The 19,311-nt window shown below is 38.0% G+C and overlaps 1 protein-coding gene across 3 annotated transcripts in view; it reads right to left on the reverse strand.

Moving 5' to 3' along the window:
- The window catches only part of nhsl1b (NHS-like 1b), a 112,918-nt gene extending 93,807 nt beyond the window's left edge, over window positions 1-19,111 (reverse strand). For 2 of the 3 annotated variants that reach the window (XM_079887289.1, XM_079887287.1), the window contains exon 1: window positions 18,448-19,110. In XM_079887289.1, the coding sequence (XP_079743415.1) occupies window positions 18,448-18,769 (322 nt within the window). In that variant the 5' untranslated portion in view covers window positions 18,770-19,110. Of the gene's footprint in view, window positions 1-18,447 lie in introns of all 3 variants that reach the window. The other variant, XM_079887286.1, reaches the window with a different exon arrangement.
- Window positions 19,112-19,311: the final 200 nt, after the last annotated feature.

Raw genomic sequence — 19,311 nt, forward strand, 5'->3', positions numbered from 1 at the left:
ACTGTTTCTATTGCAGTTTTCGAAATATTTATTTTTCAAATTGCCTGAAAAACCACCTCATGCGAGCGTAAAAACTTTTTTGCGATAAATGTGAGTTTTTGCCAAATTGACGCGTTTCCATTGGGCGTATTTTCAATTTGCAATTTCAATTTGCGCAATTTGAAGGCTAATAAAACTTATTTCCATACACGCTACACACACACACACACTACACTACACACAACCCCACACAACATAGGCCTACATGTTGTCTAAAGTTCCAAGGGCTGAATTCCACACATAGATGCACATGTTCAAGAGGAATCCTAAAGCGATTAAGCAGGTGAAAGACGAGACAAGTCCCAATTCAAAGCAAAACAAGAGCCCCGCCCAGAGAACCTGAACTCCTGCTCAGGGCAGCAACAGCAAACAGAGATCAAATCCTTTTCCCAACGCTTGAAACACTCCCTAGTGGTGTTTGCACGTGGATTAAATCTGTCATGATTCATTGGAAGGTGCATGATACACCCTCAACTGCTGTTCCCAGGTCTGCTGGATTATTGGAGAAAAGCATAGCTAAGTTTCCTGTGAAGTGTCCAGATTTGCTCAGTCTACGGTTTCTTAATAATACTCTAGACATGATAGACATTACACTGTGTGTGGTAAGATTATGGACTACTCTAAACCATGATTCATATACTTGAGTGAGGAATGTAATAGTGATACTGTGGTTTAAACTAGGTTTGAGCTTTTATAAATAAAGCTAACGCTTTCGGAAGTGGAATAACAATGACTGTCAACACACCCCCAATTCAAGGCATGCATACAATGCAATCAAATAGGGATGGGTGATATAGCTAGAATATCTTGATATTTTTTGTTGATGTTTGAAATATATACCTATAAATAAATAAATAAATAAAAAAATAAAAAAAATATATATATCCTTCCAACCGAATAGCAATTATTGATAACTTTATTAATATTGTATAATGTAAGAAGTAACAAATTAAAAGTCTGGTTTCTAAATAAGCATGAAAAAAAAACAATGCAGATATTCCGGAAAACGAAACAGCAGCACGGGACACACAAATCGGATACACAAATAATAGAGACCTAGAGCCCGGAGGGCCATTAAAAACACCGCAGAACATCTGTGAAACTTCTGCTCCTACCAATCATAAAGTCATATTTGGTTTCAAAGGTACCAAATAAAAAGTCGGACAACCTCGGTCAACACATAAAACATGCTAACAGTTTTCTTTATAAAATAATATAATATAAAGTCTGTACTATATGTAAGGAATAATCCACGGCTAGGTGTGCATTACACAACCTGCATTACCACCCAAGCGGAAGTGCATTAAAATCCTGAAATACCATGGTCACTTTCCAACACTAAAAAGTTAAAGCTGTTATTGATTGAATTTAGCAGGAAGGGTTAAAATGACAGAACGACGCGTTAGATCTAGCATTATGCATACTTAAAATCAGACACAGATAAAAGAGCGTGGTAAGATTACATTTATTTGTTTGAATTCTAAAATTTATTCGAATGAATTCTCGACAGATAACGTCTGTGCATTATCTCTCTACTAACAATGAAGCTGCGAGATTAATTACTTTACACGTAATTTGCGGGCTAGACTGTGATCAAACCTTGATATGATCAGCCAAATGTCACCAACACATCACATTTCTCCAACCTGAGACCAGAGAAACTAACCACAAAGGAAAGCAACATAATGCCATGTGTCCCGGTCATGTTTCATAAAGTATCAGTGCTCATCCACAGAGAGAGGAAGTGAGTTTGCGAGGGATTTTCCATGATTGTGAGAGCGTCAGAGGTCCGTCTCTCTGCAGGATGAGATGTTGTGCTAAAGAGAAAGCAGTATTTTATGAGGACGGATGAGTCCGGTCTGTTCTGTCTACTGAAGTACAGAGGAGTGTATCAATGCATTCCTCTGCAGTCTGGTAATCCATCTCAAAACAGCAGCAAGCATCTTTTCAGTTAGTGTGGGAAATGAACAAACCACTCTATGTTTGGGGAGTCAGATGAAGACGGATATGTTTGAGATTTGCCCTGCAGCTGAACATATTTATGAATGCTGTTCACATCAAAAGCAGAACTGAACTATTTGTCAAATCACATCAGAAGACCAGTGTAGTCCTTTACACTGCTATGCTAGTAACAAAAAATACCATCAAAAAGGCATCATGTCGAGAGATAAGGCAATTAAAATTACATTGTTATGATATTTATGATAATAAAATATATTTTGAGACTATAGACTAGTGGAATTCAAGTGGAAGATGAGAAAACGAGAATGCAGCAAATACAATTATTTTTGATGACTCCGACCATTTAATTAAACCAGGTTTGTGATGTTATAACGAGTAGAGCCTTAAGACGTTTCGTTTTTTCCATACATTTAGCATTATTAATCAGCATTCAGTAAATAAAGAGAATTTCATAATACACAATATTATAATTTGGGAAATTATTTAGAGATGACAAAACTTTTAAATTACTTGCTAACTGTGTTTTGTCCACATGATGAGAGTTTTGATTATTAGATTATGTATGTTTGCTTTTAGTATCTTATTTCTTTGTGCAAAATATAAAAATACTTTTCTTAAAAGGTAAACCCTGCACCCCCAGTGTACCATACAAGTAGGTGTCTAAATGTGAAAATAATAATAATAATAATAATAATAAGTGTTTAGAAATGTGTTTAGAAAATAAGAAGTGGTGCTTTAGAAATGTTGGCCCATATTGATAGGATAGCATCTTGCAGTTGATGGAGATTTGTGGGATGCACATCCAGGGCACGAAGCTCCTGTTCCACCACATCCCAAAGATGCTCTATTGGGTTGAGATCTGGTGACTGTGGGGGCCATTTTAGTACAGTGAACTCATTGTCATGTTCAAGAAACCAATTTGAAATGATTCGAGCTTTGTGACATGGTGCATTATCCTGCTGGAAGTATCCATCAGAAGATGGGTACATGGTGGTCATAAAGGGATGGACATGGTCAGAAACAATGCTCAGGTAGGCTGTGGCATTTAAACGATGCCCAATTGGCACTAAGGGGCCTAAAGTGTGCCAAGAAAACATCCCCCACACCATTACACCACCACCACCAGCCTGCACAGTGGTAACAAGGCATGATGGATCCATGTTCTCATTCTGTTTACGCCAAATTCTGACTCTACCATCTGAATGTCTCAACAGAAATCGAGACTCATCAGACCAGGCAACATTTTTCCAGTTTTCAACTGTCCAATTTTGGTGAGCTCGTGCAAATTGTAGCCTCTTTTTCCTATTTGTAGTGGAGATGAGTGGTACCCGGTGGGGTCTTCTGCTGTTGTAGCCCATCCACCTCAAGGTTGTGCGTGTTGTGGCTTCACAATTGCTTTGCTGCATACCCCAGTTGTAACGAGTGGTTATTTCAGTCAAAGTTGCTCTTCTATCAGCTTGAATCAGTCGGCCCATTCTCCTCTGACCTCTAGCATCAACAAGGCATTTTCGCCCACAGGACTGCCGCATACTGGATGTTTTTCCCTTTTCACACCATTCTTTGTATACCCTAGAAATGGTTGTGCGTGAAAATTCCAGTAACTGAGCAGATTGTGAAAAAAAAAAAAAAAAAAAAAAAAAAATTATATATATATATATATATATATATATATATATATATATATATATATATATCATTTTTATCAAGCTCGTATATTTAAGTTCAATAATTTCACTTAAATGGCAATGCAAATTACCTATTAATTGTCAATGTTCCAAAAAAGTATTTATTATTATCCTTCAAAATTTTAAGAATATTGTAATAAGCATTTTGCTCATATAAGCCACCTCTAGAGCTCAAGTCATTTTTGTTTGCTGTTGAAAATAAATGACATATTTGTCTCATCCTCAAATTCCTGTCTTCCCCTTCTTGACAATGCACACACAGCTGCTGCGCTGCAGACACACTGACCTAAAGGCAAAACAGACCCAACACACACACACACACACACACACACACACACACACACACACACACACACACACACACACACACACACACACACACACACACACACACACACACACACACACACACACACACACACACACACACACACGGTCTCACACAAAGACAAACAGGAGAGCGAGTATAACAGAGAAAACATACTTCTGTATTTTTAGCTCTTTCTCATCCCACAGGACTAAACCATGTCTGGAAGAAAACTGCAAGCTCTCCAGCAATGGTCAGTACAAATATGCTGAACAGGCATAAATCTAAAACACATCTGACCACACACGCACACTTTTCAACACAAAGCGTGTTTGTTCAGGGGGGTCGAGGTGTTTCGCAGGGGTCCTGTAGCTGAAAGTGTGTGAAAATGTGTTTTGATATCATTTTATTGCCTGTGTGCTGAAGCTTTTCCACACCGCCACTTCTTCCTGAATAACATCCTCCTGTTAGAAAGCGACTGTTATGGTGAGCGTATATGTCAGCAGGTTGTGGGATTCAGTGTGTGTGTATTCAGTGTAAATGCATGTTTAAAAAAGAAAGAGTGTGGAAAGGTAAACATAGAATGGAAATTGATTGTTTCATCTTGTGTTATGTTTTAAATTTGAAACTGAGTCTGACCTTCTCTTAAAGTGAGCATATGTATAGGCCGCTGGGACTATTGTGTTGTTTCACAGTGGGACTCAAAGAGAGAGGAGAAATTAGTAACTTAACACACTGTAACAAACACATACACTCACTCCACAAAAAAAAAAAAGCCAACGATCTCCATGAAGCATTTGCTTCCAGACAACTTGTTTAAGTGTCAATAGCATATTGTCACTTTTTAAAGTGATAGTTCACCAAAAAGTTGTCATCATTTACTCACCCTCTTTTTTCCATACCCATATGACTGACTTTCTTCTATGGAACACAACAGGTGAATTTTGGCCACTCCTTTCAATAAAAAAAAAAAAAGGTGAATGACAATCAAAGCGGAAGCATTCAAGCTTCAAAATGACGGGGGAAAAAAGAAGAAGAAAAAAACAAACATAAAAGTGGTCCATATGACTCTTTCACTACAAGTCTTCCGACGTCTCACAATGGTTTTAAGTGAAACTTGGACACTTGGGTGTGTACAGTTCCTGGGCAAAAGTAGCTGTGAATCATTCTAAAGAATCATTCTTTATAAATGAATTGTTTTTTGAGTCACATCCTTTCAACAACAATCTTTTCAACTTACTTCACAAAAACGATCTGAAAGATTTGTTAATGGATAAAACTCATCCGGTCCTCGAGTTCATTTAACTGACTGGATCATCCAGTTTGCTAAAAAATAATAATAATAAAAAAAATATATAAAAATATAATAATAATAATAATAATAATAATAATAATAAATTTTACACAAACACAATAGGTATATACAATAATATATATATTACGTTCCGCAGAATAAAGAAAGTCATACAGGTAATATGGAACGACATGATTGTAAGCAAATGACTGAATTTTTAGGTAAATTTTCAGTAAATGAAAACATTTTCAGATCTTTTTAAATGTTCCTGACAACTTCTCACATGGGAAAAATAATTTCAGATATGAATTTGAACTGTTGAACTGCTCCCTGATAAACTAGTTCCTTTGCATAGTCGCAAAGCATTACTGTTGTAAGAGCATTTCACGGTGAATAAAACATTCTGGGGTCTGTGTGGCATTTCCTTTGTAGAGCTTGGTCACAGTGGGACGTGAGGCCCTGGCTCGGCTACACGCCACACACACACACACGTATATGAACACACACACCCTCAAACTATGTAATCCAAGTCATGTGAAGAGTGAAGGAGAAAATGAAGTCTAATAAGAGAGTTCAGAGGGGACACGAGAGAAGGAGCGAGAGGGGGGGAAGAGCTTTAAGAAGTGACAAGGAATTGGAGGAGTGAGTGAGGAAAGGAGAGAAGGGTTGGAGAGAGAGAGAGAGCGACAGATGGGGCTGGAAAATCTATGTTTATTTTTACTGAGCGACGACAGCAGCCCACGAGCTATTGCTCCGGCACACAGACGCTCAGACACAATGAGCTTTATGTTTTCAGTGACACGAGCCCCGCTCACCTGCTGAAGAGCATCACTTACCCACGCAAAAGACTGAGAGAGATCGACTCTGTTTCGAACCTAGTGATCTTCATATCTAGACTCTATCTTGATTTTAGATGACATAGGTGCTTTCCAATGAAAAATTATGCCAACATATATAATACCTCATTCAAAATCTGCTCTAAATAAAATGTATTATTATTAATATTTGTGTTTGAGCTTTGTAAGGTTGTCATGGTGAATTTGGCACTCAACTAATTGCAATTAATTAGGGCTGTGCAATTAATCGTAATTGATAATCAATTTTGATGTTGGCTTCCAACGATTATGAAAACAAGATAATTGAGGTAAAACTATTATTGTGCCGCTTCCGCATTCCCATCCAGCGCACCTTCCTTTCATTCACAGCGGTGCGCTTTTATTCTTCCCTAAAAGCCCAAACTTAACATTCAAGTCAGCCAAATGAGTGAGTGTTGTAGAATGCAGTCTACCATTGCTAAACTGTGGGGACGTGTTTGATATGAAACAGTGATAAAAAGCGCATTTAGCCGCAAATTAATTGAAAGTAAAGACATTATAATGTTACATAACCGTTTTAGACTTTGATAAAAAAGCACCAAATCAGCATATTAGAATGATTTCTGAAGGATCATGTGACGCTGAAGACTGGAGTAATGGATGATGGAAAATTCAGCTGTGTCATCACAGGAATACATTTCTATTTAAAAATAAAATAAAATAAAATTATTGTAATAAAATATCACAATTTATTATTGTTTTTACTGTATTTTTGATTAAATAACTGCAGCCTTGGTAAGCATAAGAGAGAAAATCAGTCAAAATCCTACCATCTCTTTACCGAGTTTGAACAGTAATGTATAACTATATCATATGACACTATGACTTGCAAGAGAATAAAATAAATAAATAAATAAAACAAATAGTACCTCGTCAAAAATATTGCTCTTCAGGAAATACTGCATCATTCAAGTCCCCAGTGCACTGTTTGTGCATATTCTGAGAAATGTTTGTGTTTATGTGGTGCCTGGGTGTACCGTGCCATGCCCAACATAATTTCTAAAGTGGCCGCTTTGAGGTTTGTGTCCAAACAACATTCACAGAGGTGAAAACACCATAGAGCATTGAACTACCACAAACACCACCCATACCATACCAAACCAAACCACTTCCACTCCTGAACCTATGCCTCCAGCTAACAGCCCATGGGAGAGGCTCTCCAGTCTGGGAGGAACGCTAATGATCTGTCCTTTCAGACGGGCTGTACCTCTGAGAAAAGCACCTTTGACCTCAAACAAAAGGGAGGGTGTTTTTTTACCCTAATCCAAAAACAGTCCAACAGGCCTCATTCTGACATGATTAAGACTGATGTGGAAAGCTTCTGTCACTGCAGAAGCAGAACTGACTAATAAATGAGTCTCCAAGAGGAGAAGAGGATCAAGATATGGAGTACAGAACACATGGACAAGATAAATGCCACCTGGATCACAATACCTTCGACACTTGCAATAAAACAAACGCTTCATAAAATAAAACTGAGGCACACTTTTTTTTTCTTCATGTTTATAACTATTTCCTTATCTCATTTCTGGGAGCTTTTTTTCTGGTTGAACTACATTTCATTCTTTGTCTTACACTTGGCCTGTAACGAGTAATTTCAAGCAGATTAACATCCAGATATCTGAAAGGCTGATCATGGCGGTAAACGTGATTCCAACATGTACAACATGTTCCTGGATCAACATTTTTGAATTAAATCAGATTTGAGGGTCAAGTTTACAGTTTTTTTCAAGTTATCTTACAACCAGGATTCATAAAACCCACCCCACAAATATTAGAGGTATGGTTATGCAACTCTGCCTTAATATTTCCCCCCCAGGTTGTTTTAAAAATCTGATGTTTACACAATAGTCAAAATTCATCTCCCAGTTGTCCATCTGCTTCTTCTAAAGTACGTCACAGGATGAATAAGCATAATACCTACAGCCAGCAACTCATAAAGCCATGTTAACACTCACCAAAAGCCTCATCATTTGAGTTTCATCGTGAAAATCACTCTGTCCAACTGTGCATTCATTCTTTATCATACCTATACCTAATTGACCTATAATGAGAATAACTTGTCACAAACCCAAATGTGAGATATTTCCATTTGTTTACCTTCCCTGGACCCCCATATTAATGAATGTGTGGGCAGTGGGCACACGCCAACATATGTCTGCGCAAGCACATGGGTTGTTTGATCCGTTGTATTATGCGGTGAGATAGCTCTGAAAACACAATGGCTATTGGATTAGGCCTGAGAACAAGGACAACACAGCTTTCATCACATTCATCGCTAACATGAGCGAGTTACGGGACACAGCAGCCCCTCTGCCCTGCCCCAGGGTTTCTTTGATGGAAAAACAAACCTGAGCCTACAGACAGAGCTTGGGCACGTGGGCCAGTGAAAGCACAAAGCAAACACACGTAGTTCCAGATCCAGGAGTGGCCACTGAGAAAAACAGGACAATCAAAGCTGTATGACTATGAACCATGAATAAATAGTCCTATTCACAAAGTTACAATCTAATGTAATTTTGAGATGAAAAGCACATGGCTTCGTCATGCATTTGGAATCCCACAGTGCCCGTAAATCCCGGTAACCAAGGACTTAAACTACAAAACGGCATATTTTTCAAAGTCTACAAGAGCAGAAGGTCTTCATAGCACTGTAATGCCACAAGTAATCCACCTGGCTTTAGGATAGGAAATAAACTTTATAAACTCCAAAAACATGGCATACAATACATAGTAAAGGCTTCATAAGAGGACATGAGGTCAGTCGAGGCCAGATGAGATGGATCAGGTCACACTCGGGTAGGAGAGACTGGTGAGATCTGAGAGAGCAAGATCAAGAGGAACATCAAGGACTTAAAAACAAAACATTAAATGGACACACATCTGGACCAGCCAATATATGAAAGGCAAGGACATCAAGAAAGCTTCCAACTGCAGAATGATTGTATAAATAAAGGGCATTGAAAAGCAGAGACAGAAAGCAAACCGTCCAACGGATTCTGTGATTCAATTTCACACAACGCAGACCAAAGACATTTCTGAGACGTTGGATGACAGTACTTAGAAAATGTACATACTTAGATGTCATTTGTTGCATTGTTGGGACCCACTTACTGTTTAAACAGGCACACCATTGACTAGCCTCTCTACCAGGGCCTGGCAGAATATCCAAGATTAAAGACTGACAGTCCGTCAGTCCATCGAAACCTGTTACATAACCGCATCTTTCATCCGCCTCACTCAACTTACAGTATTCTGTTCTTTGTGTAACTCTGCTCCTCCTTGTGCGTGTGATTTCAAATCTTCCTTCTGTCTTTAATCCATCTTACTTAACCTCCAGATGTCTAGAGTGGTGAACCTGACTGCATCTAACTAAGGGAAAACATAGTATTTCCACAGACAACAAAACGCCACAACATTACACACCTTAAAGGGTATATTGCAGTTTTTTAGTATATAAGTTAATATATAACCTTGTATGAAAATACCATATTAAAAGTTAATGCAGGATTTAAAAATGTTTTGAAAGACATAAGGGCACAAATTTAGTAGAAAACGTGACAATTTCCTTTCCCGTGTTTGAAAAAAAAAATGTATTTTTAAAAAAAATGGGGCTATTAAAAGCCTTCATAAAGTCCCCCTTCTTCTGGAAACTGGCTCCTAATGGCTGACACAACACATGCAGGTAAGGGTCCAATACTAGCTTTGCTATTGCCTGATACATGATAATAATCTGTACAATATTGTGATCTGAGCATAGCGTTACATATTGTCAGCTAATGTGTATATGAAATAAACATTGCTTTATTTTTTCAGCTACAGTGAGTGAATTATTGGTGTAGCATATTTAACAGAAACATTCAAGAAAAAAATAATAATGAACAAATATAAAAATAAAACACTATAGACCAGGGGTGGGCAAACTACGGCCCGCGGGCCACATACGGCCCGTTAGGCTGTTTAATCCGGCCCGTCGAGTATTTAAAAAATTGTCTTAAGATCGCATTAATTTTGCCTTTTTCTTGCAATACTTTGCATTATATATATATATATATTGCGTTGCATATATTTGACAATCGGAATATCAGATATTTCATGCCATAGCTAACAAATGTAAAAAAGGAAAAATGACATAAAAGCAGATCATCATTCATTCAGCGCTGTTGTGGCTGCGGTGTGTCACGTAACAAGCAATGACGCGTCAGTCACCATGGAAACCAAACAGACAGCGACTTAAGCGCATAGACTTGTTGCACGTTAATGTTTTTTCCTTTTTTGGAAACTCACAGAGAAAAAAATGTTTGGTAACCGTTTGCACACCTGTTTAGTTTTTCCTTTGATTTGTCTGCTATTTAGTTTCTTTGCTCCTCTGGATTTGTGGATGTATCCTGACTGATTCCGTTTACCGACCTTTATCGCCCGGCTTTCGACTACGCTCCCCTGTCTGCCATTTAACATTACAGAACCCGGTTTTGTTCATTAAATGTTCTGATCTGCCTTTGCTTTTTATGTTTTATTGTATTATTCTTAAAATAAATTTGTATATTCGTTTATTTCGGGGGGTTTTTCCACAAATGTATGACTTTTGGAAGTGCAAATTGATTGCCGTATGCAGTTTTAATAAATTTGAATGAACCCTTCTGTCATTTTTACTCTAAGTGTACACTTGCAGGTGTTTTGTTTCTAATTTACTGTTAGGCCCATTAAATAATAATAAGGATAAACAATATTTAAAAAGTATAGGCTATAATTATCTAACATCTGACTAATTAAAAATTAACCTCAAAACATAACATGCTAAATGGGGGATATCTAGCATAAAAATGTATTGTCAGAATGTCGTCTCTCAGTTGTTGAATTTCGCGCAGACGTTGCCACAACGTAAATGTGTTTGCTCAGCCCAATGTCGTGAAAGTGCGAATACCACGAATTGTATTTGTAGTGCTTATGATACGCAGTTTTCGCGTGCATATGATACACACTTTATGGCGTGTAATAGGCACGCACTCCTCACCCCTAATCCTAACCAAGGGGTTTACAGTGCGTAGCATATGCACGCAAAAAAACATTTTTGGTGTATAAATGGCACGAGAAATAAAATTTGTGGTATAGATACACACTTTCATGAGATAGTGTTTCATAATCTGCTACTGGGCCGGCCCTCTGTCAAATTTTAAAACCCAGTGTGGCCCTTGAGCCAAAAAGTTTGCCCACCCCTGCTATAGACTGCACTGTATAAATTATACATTGATACTTATTAAAGCTATTTTTAAGGTTCTCAGAGCAGTGAGTGATTTTCTCTGTTTTTTGTTGTTTTATTAACATTAAAGGAATAGTTCCCCCAAAAATGAAAATTGTTATCAATTACTAAAGTTGTTCCCAAATAAGTTTCTTTCTTCTAGTATAACACTAGTTTATTAATAAATAATTAAAATATATCCCTGCTATTTATTTGACACATTTATAATCATTACTTTTTGCAGTGCCTTGCGGCAAGCTTTTAGTCAATTAATGGCTTAAATTAATGACTACTAGTCGACTAGAAAAAAACTTTTGTCAGGGGCAGCCCTAGTAATGTGTAAACAGCGGTTTAAATAGTAGGCACTTTACACTTCACTTTACTGTACTGTTAACCTAGATAAATGTGCGGTGGGTTTTTTATACCTTCTGAAGTAATGCGATGGGTTTTGCAAGCAAAATATACATATTTAAAACTTTTTGCACGGACACCACCATCTCCGGCACGGACACGGAAACCAACACCACCGTCTCCGGCACGGACACCACCGTCTCCGGGACAGACACCACCGTCTCCGGGACGGGCACGGACACCGACACCACCCTATCCAGCATGGGCACGGACAACACCCTCTCCGGCACGGAACGAGTAAACGAGTAAACATTTACAATTTACTCAGCGTCCGAACTGCCATTGCAATCCATTGCTTTCTTATTGTTTAAATTGGCCGCACTCCCTCCCGTTAGGCGTTTTTCAAATGCGGGAGTAAATTTTTCTCACAAAAACGACTCCAGAAGCCTTAGTAGCATTTTATAATTATATATTTAAAGAGAATCTAGTTCCTACATAATTTTTCTATACATTGACTCTAACCTGCAATATGCCGTTTAATAGAACCGTAATAATTCAGAACAAAACAATTACAGGTAGTGTCATGCAACTTTGGATCAATAATATCCCTCAAATTGATTTCGAAATCTTTGCATATGGGTAACACAAAAAACATTCACACATCTATCTCACAATTTCCTTCTAATCTTCAAAGATAGACCGAACCTTCAGCCACTCACTTCCACAATTCATTTTTTTTTTTTTTTTTTAAATAACACTGCATGTGATTGGCAAAATAGGTGCAAAAAAGGTCATTTTGGATCATGATCACAAACTACTTCATCTTATTGTCAGGCTTTCATAAATTTGGATAATGAGCACCAAATGCTTAAAATGACATGCAAAGTCATCTCAAATCCAAAACAACCATTTGGAATTCTGGGTAGTCATTTAAAGTAAGTGCTCTGGCTGCACCTTACCTTGCCCTGTGGACATGCTTTGCAAGCTGTGCCTGAACAGAGATACATTTTTTGGAGAGCTGGGTGTAAAATAACTAATACAGCAATGTGGAAGGATCTGCTCTATAGCTGTTTGCACACAGTGGTTTTGTGCACTAAGATGCTGTGTCACAGAGGCAACAAACATAAAAACATGTAGATGTTTCGACAGTGCTGTAAATACTATAACACTAATGCACTTTCCTAAGACCACTCAAACACATGTGAGCGTTTCACACTGGGAAAAATGTCCCATTTACAAGCAGAAAGGGAAATCATACTTTCACATGTCCAGGCCTGATGTTATCTGGCTTTAATCCTCATGGCTTTTGCAAGCTTAAAATCCCAGCACTTATACGGGGAGATTCCCTGTTTCAAAGGGATGAGCCAGGAAGAAATGCAACTAAAACATTTTAAATGGACATAAGGCTTTGCAGGTTAAAGCCCACTGTCTGTCTACTGTACTTTGCTTTCTGGACTGTTTCCTAAATCTCAAGCAAAAAGACTATATAGATGCACTGAAATAAATACTGATATAATCTTCATGTAATGACCATAATTAACTGTCAAGTATTAAAATTCAATACTATTTCATCAAAAAAAGCACTGCTACAATGCTGCAAGTGAATATAGACATCACAGCATTATAATATAGGCTACAGTATGAATATGGATATGAATTGATATTCATTTTGAGATTGTATTTAGCAGTTGTTAAATTATTAAATAAGCATTAGATGACGGTTAAGGTAATCTAAAAGTAAAAATAGTGGAAATGAGCTGCACAATTAAATATCCAATACTGATAGCTACCTGTAATAATATGCACCAGAAGGATTTTTTTTTTTGGCCGATACGATTTTAACAAACAATTATATATTAATATAGACTGTAAAATAATAATAAATATAAATAAATAGGCTACATAAATACAATAGAACATGAAATAAACCCTTTTCAGGTAGGCTAGATCTAACAGTAGTTTTCAGGAACAAAAACTGAATAAAGTAATTAAATTTAAAACAACACTGCATATTCTTCAAAGTGTAAATAAAATGTATATTAATCCTTATTAAATTTTCAAAGAGGAGTGATTGTTTTTTTCTTTTGTTGTTTGATTAACAATAAAAACACAGGAATATTAGGCTGCTGTCACTTTGAGACCTTATTTTCGAGCCCTGCTATATTTTGTACACATTTTGTTTTGTTTTGGCAAGTATTTAATTATTTTACCCAGAGAAAAACATTGGATTATGCAACATACGTTATACAACTCAGTTTTGGTTTGTTATCAGACTTTTTCATGTTATAGCCTATATGTAGATCAGGGATGGGCAACTTCGGTCCTGGAGGGCCACTCTCCTACAGAGTTTAGCTCCAACCCTGAAAAAAAAAAATCACCTGCCTGTAATTTTCTAGTAATCCTGAGGACCTCGATTAGCTTGTTCAGGTGTGTTTGATTAGGGTTGGAGCTAAACTCTGTAGGACAGTGGCCCTCCAGGACCGAAGTTGCCCATCCCTGATGTAGATGGTTTAGAATTGATCAAAAACTGGCTGATAAATATTGGCGACCGATACATCGGTGCATCTCTACCCAACACCCGATAAGATACTGATATATCACGCATGCCTAAAAAAGATGTATGGACTAAAATAGTCATGATAAAGTCAAAATATTTAGCTCAAAACCAAACAAATATTCAAATATAGAGTCAGTAAAACTTCTAGTTATTCCCTCCGTTAGTTTGAGGAAAAGTCTAAAAGATCACGCAGATCAGAGAGGCTAAAGTATCATGGGAAACAATGTATAGCCTAATGCAGTATATAATGGGAATCAGTAAATTTGGTGGTCGGCTGAACAGGCTTTTGGGAATAGTTTGGCCAATAGCTGATGTGCAATTGAGGCTGTATATTTAAGTGAGTTTCTCTGAATGTAGGCTCTAGATACACTGATTTTGTGTGGGTAAAACCATTGTTGCATATATCAGGGAATGAGATCTTGTGGTGGTCAGTGAATGAAAGAATGATTCTGCTCTTTTCCCATGCCGAGTGCTCCGGAGGTTAAATGTGATGGGTCTGGCTTTGGGTTGGACTTGGACCCAGAAATCCCTTCTGAGTCCATGCATACAAAACACACCAAACAAAGAGAGCGAATTAAAAAAATAAAAAGAGAAGTAGAAAAAAAAGATATTCCTGACCATGAGAAAAACAAGGAATTATGAACCCTTAACTGTGATAATCTCACAGATATTTAATAGATGCAACGACACTGACAACAATCAGACAACAACGATAAAAACTACGGCTAAGTGAGTCCTAATTAGACCTCTGAGGTTTGTAGAGTAAACACACAATCAGAGAACACAGCAATCACTTGATCTGTAAGCTCACTGGTATAATCATTTACTCACTGATACACTGTAGATAAAGGTGAACTGGAACACTATTGTTTGTGTGATCAACTCCACCCTTTTAGACCATCATATGCAAAACAAAGTCAAGCAGCAGACCTAGAAAAAGCCTGAGTGGAGCAGAAGGAACAGACACACACACTAAAAATATCCAGGGAGGACAGACAGAGAAATTCCACTGCTCAGTAGGAGATGTGTGTTTGAAAACCACCAGTGTTACAGTAATAAAACAATGTGTTTGTAATCTAACAGAATTGCATCGCCCCAAAGAAGGTTGTAAACCATATTGTGAGCCGGATTATTATGGAGTTGTCCTGGAGTGGTTAAGTGGTTCAGACAATTTGGGCTGGTAACCAAAAGGTTAGAAAAGCATGCAAGGGGTGATTCAAGAGCTTTCATCATTGTGCCTTTGAGCTCGATGATCCTGTGACTGTCCCTTTAAAGACAGCATTGTAATTTGCCTTATTTAAAAGGGCATACTCAGCACTTGACAATAAAAACTACCTGATGGCCCGCAGACATCATAAACAACGCTTGGAACAGTTGACAAAACTGGTGGGCGATAAACAATTTCATATCGAGATCATGATCAAATTTGATGAAAAGCTCTGGACATTTTTATTCGATATGGATTAATCTAAGAGCATCACACAGCAGAAATAAACGCAACAACAGCCAGTCAGTGCATGTTGCTAATAAGTGATTTCTGCCTGTCTCTGTGTGAATGAACGGCGGGGTTTCGTCTGATACACAAACTCACACGCACGTGACAATCACGCAGATTTCAGCGTCTGCCGTCTCAATATATGACGACATGAACACAAACTTAATCTCCAGAGCTGCTTTGAGACTCAATTCACTAGCTTTTCACCAATTCAGCTGAGAAAAACTACCATCAAATACACACTGAAACTGAAAGGTCTTCACAACAAACAGTGTGGCAGGGCAAATAAAAATGTTAACCAATGGTGTACTGTATTTGAACCACAAAATGATAACTGCATGCATACTATTAACCTATTACTGTCAAGTCAAGTCAAGTCAGCTTCATTTATATAGCACTTTTTACAATACATAATCCAGCAAATATTGTTTTGGCTGTACAGCAGCTCTAGAAGAAAGTCATTGTCCAGCTTAATTGATTCATTTCTGTTGAAAAAATCATTAGTTATTAGGGGTCGCTTACCTTACACAACACAATTTTCAACTGAAAACAGAAAACTTTCAATGCGTTCTGGCTATTAATTTACAGTCCTAAATTAAAAATGTAAAATAATAATAATAATAAAATCATGTAAGTTTTGCAAAGTAACTTAAAATGCAGTCTGGAAAAACAAAGGAACTTACGAAGACAAGCCTGACTAATCATCAGGTGTTTCTCCTTTAAGGCCAACAGATGCTGACCTTGGCCCAACACCTTCAAGCTATCTACACAAACACACAGTGACCTTTAACAAACACACACACACACACACACACAGTCCTTCATTTAAATGTCAAATGCTCAAATATAAGAATTACAAAGCAATACATTTCCGACACAACGGTTACCCATTCAGATCACTGCTAGATCACAGAATCATCATCTCCTGCCAATCATCATCAACCAAGGTTGATTTTGAATGTGCTTTGCAAATAAATAAATTGAATTGAATTGAATAACAGTGTCCAGGTATGGTTAAGCATTGACAAAATTCTGACTTGTGTGAAAACATACGATTTCTAGGTAAAACATTACCATGAAGGTCCACCCCTAACTCTAGATTGTGCAGATTGAACAAAAATGTAAGAATGAGATTGTATGCATTCATAAGAATTGACAAACAATTCATCAAATACTAAGGAATTGTGTTATTTGACACCATCTTGTCAATTCCAGTACTGAGCGCCACAGTGAGTCATGCATCCTGTCTGTCTGACTGATGTGACATGCTATTGTTGAGTTCATTATTAGCAATCCTCAGAAGGCCAGGACATCCAAAGAGGAGCTCTCCCTGTGGGAAACTTTATTCACCTTCACAGATGACTCATGTCATTAGCAGTGTCAGTTAACCCTCTTTTAGAAGGCTGTCAATGGTAACATGCCAGTTTACAGTACACATTACAATCCAATCCAAAGACATAAGAGTATGTTTTACTGTTTGTATCAGTGTGTAAGCAAGCAGTGCAAAGTGGAAGTGGAGTGGGGAGCATCAGTGTTTTCCATGGAGCGCTCTTAGTGGGGTTTCTCTTACCAGTGAGAATGCATTTTAGAAAGTCTGAGCATCAGCAGAGAAGGGGAAATAGTGTTCACTCAGCTAACATGCTTTGTTCCAGTCTGATGGCTTTGTTTAATGCCATTTTCATTTGCAGAGAGAGGAAATACAATCTAACTGGTCAAATTATATAAATATATGGTCTCCATAGTAAGTTTTAAAAAACAGTTGTATAAAAGTTATTGTTTAACTTAAGTTTTGTACAAAAAAAAAAAAAGGTCAGTTTGCACTTCTTCATGCATTTACACTAGCGTTCAAAAGTTTGGGGTTGGTAAGATTTATGATTTTGAAAGAAATCTCTCATGCTCGCCAAGGCTAAAATTCAGAAATAGAGTAAACTAAAAACAGTAATATTTTGAAATATTATTTTAACTGTACTTTAATAACTTTCCTGTGATGGCAAAGCTGAATTTTCAGCAGCCATTAGAGTCACATGATCCTTCAAATCATTCTAATAATGCTGATTTTGAGATGTATTTGGTGATTTAAAGCATGTATTTTAAATAGAACTCTTGATCACTTTAATGAATCCTTACTAATACACACCCTTAAGAAGGTGGGGTGTCTTTGGGGGTTTGCTACTGTTGGGGTGTCGGTGGGCGCAGATGGTAAGTTAAAGCAGATCTATCACGTTTGACAGGACTTCGGCCCTTAAGGGAAACTGCATTCTCTTCACCTCAAATCATTACACCAACAAAACGCCATGTGCTTGTCTCATAACATTCACACTCGCCTTTTGTCTTGCAGACCCAATCCATAGTAGTGCATCCTTTCAAAGTTACATTTGGCATTCAATCGGCACGTGACACTATTAGATACGTGTTCTCCATAATCAGGAATCTCGTAACAGCCTACAACTTTCACAAATAAGTCACCAAGCATACCGTGCGCCAATGTTTAAGAAATCATAACATAATTTCTGTATATGAAATGGGTCCTGTTTTATGTTTATTAACTGATGGTCTGCTATATGTTTGTTTCTGACTTGTTCACAAAAGTCTTACCAACCATTAAAAAAGCCAACACATACATGTCTGAGCCTCTAAACTTACGTATTTTAACTGTTTTGGGATCAAACTTGCGCGCGGTGAGCTGTAATCTCTCCAGACGCACTTGAATCCTCGATGTCCTTTGCGAGATCAACCCAGCCTGAGTCTGAATTCCCAGGAAAATGTCACTGGCATGACGCGAAAGATCGGACAGTTGATACAGGATGCTGGTGAGCGAATGACAACAAACTTCTTCCAAAGAAGAAAATAAAACAGGTTTGCGAACTCTCCGACCGTCCGGAGTTATGAAGCTCTTCTCGGAGACATCACTCCCTCTCAACCTGTTCACCAGCTGAGGCTCAACGGTTCTCTCGGGGAACGGCATTTTAAACCCTGTTTAAATTTGAGATGAACATCGGGTTGAGGCGATCTAAAATCCAAACGTTGTGTCCCAGAAGTTGCCGTGAGAAGACGGTCTATTCACAAAAGGTCCCGCCATAATTTTTGAAAGATGCAGGAGCAGTCCGGGACGTTGCCGCTAGTGTTCGGGAGCAACGGGGGGAACATGCTTTTTGAAAGCAGTGAGTCGAGACTAAAAGTGAGTGAGTGAATAGAAAGTCTATGGAAAACAAGGAAAAGGCTTCCTAACCACCTGTATCAACTGGAACTGGATCGGCGAATCCACAGCGCTGTGAGGGAGTGGTTACCTGCCTTTAGCGCCGGCTGCGTGGAAAACCTGGAGTGGATACTCCAATTATCACGGACTTGTGACTTGAGGCTCTCTATTGCATTTTTAGTCATTTTTCTTGAATGTTCCTTAACGCAGTGTTCTTCAACCCTGCTCCTGAAGGACCCCCAACACTGCACGTTTTCTTTGTCTCCCTAATCAAACACACCTGATTCAACTCATCAGCTCATTAACCCATG

Source organism: Squalius cephalus (genome assembly GCF_949319135.1).
Source record: "Squalius cephalus genome assembly, chromosome: 12".
In the NCBI taxonomy this organism is placed as follows: domain Eukaryota; kingdom Metazoa; phylum Chordata; class Actinopteri; order Cypriniformes; family Leuciscidae; genus Squalius; species Squalius cephalus.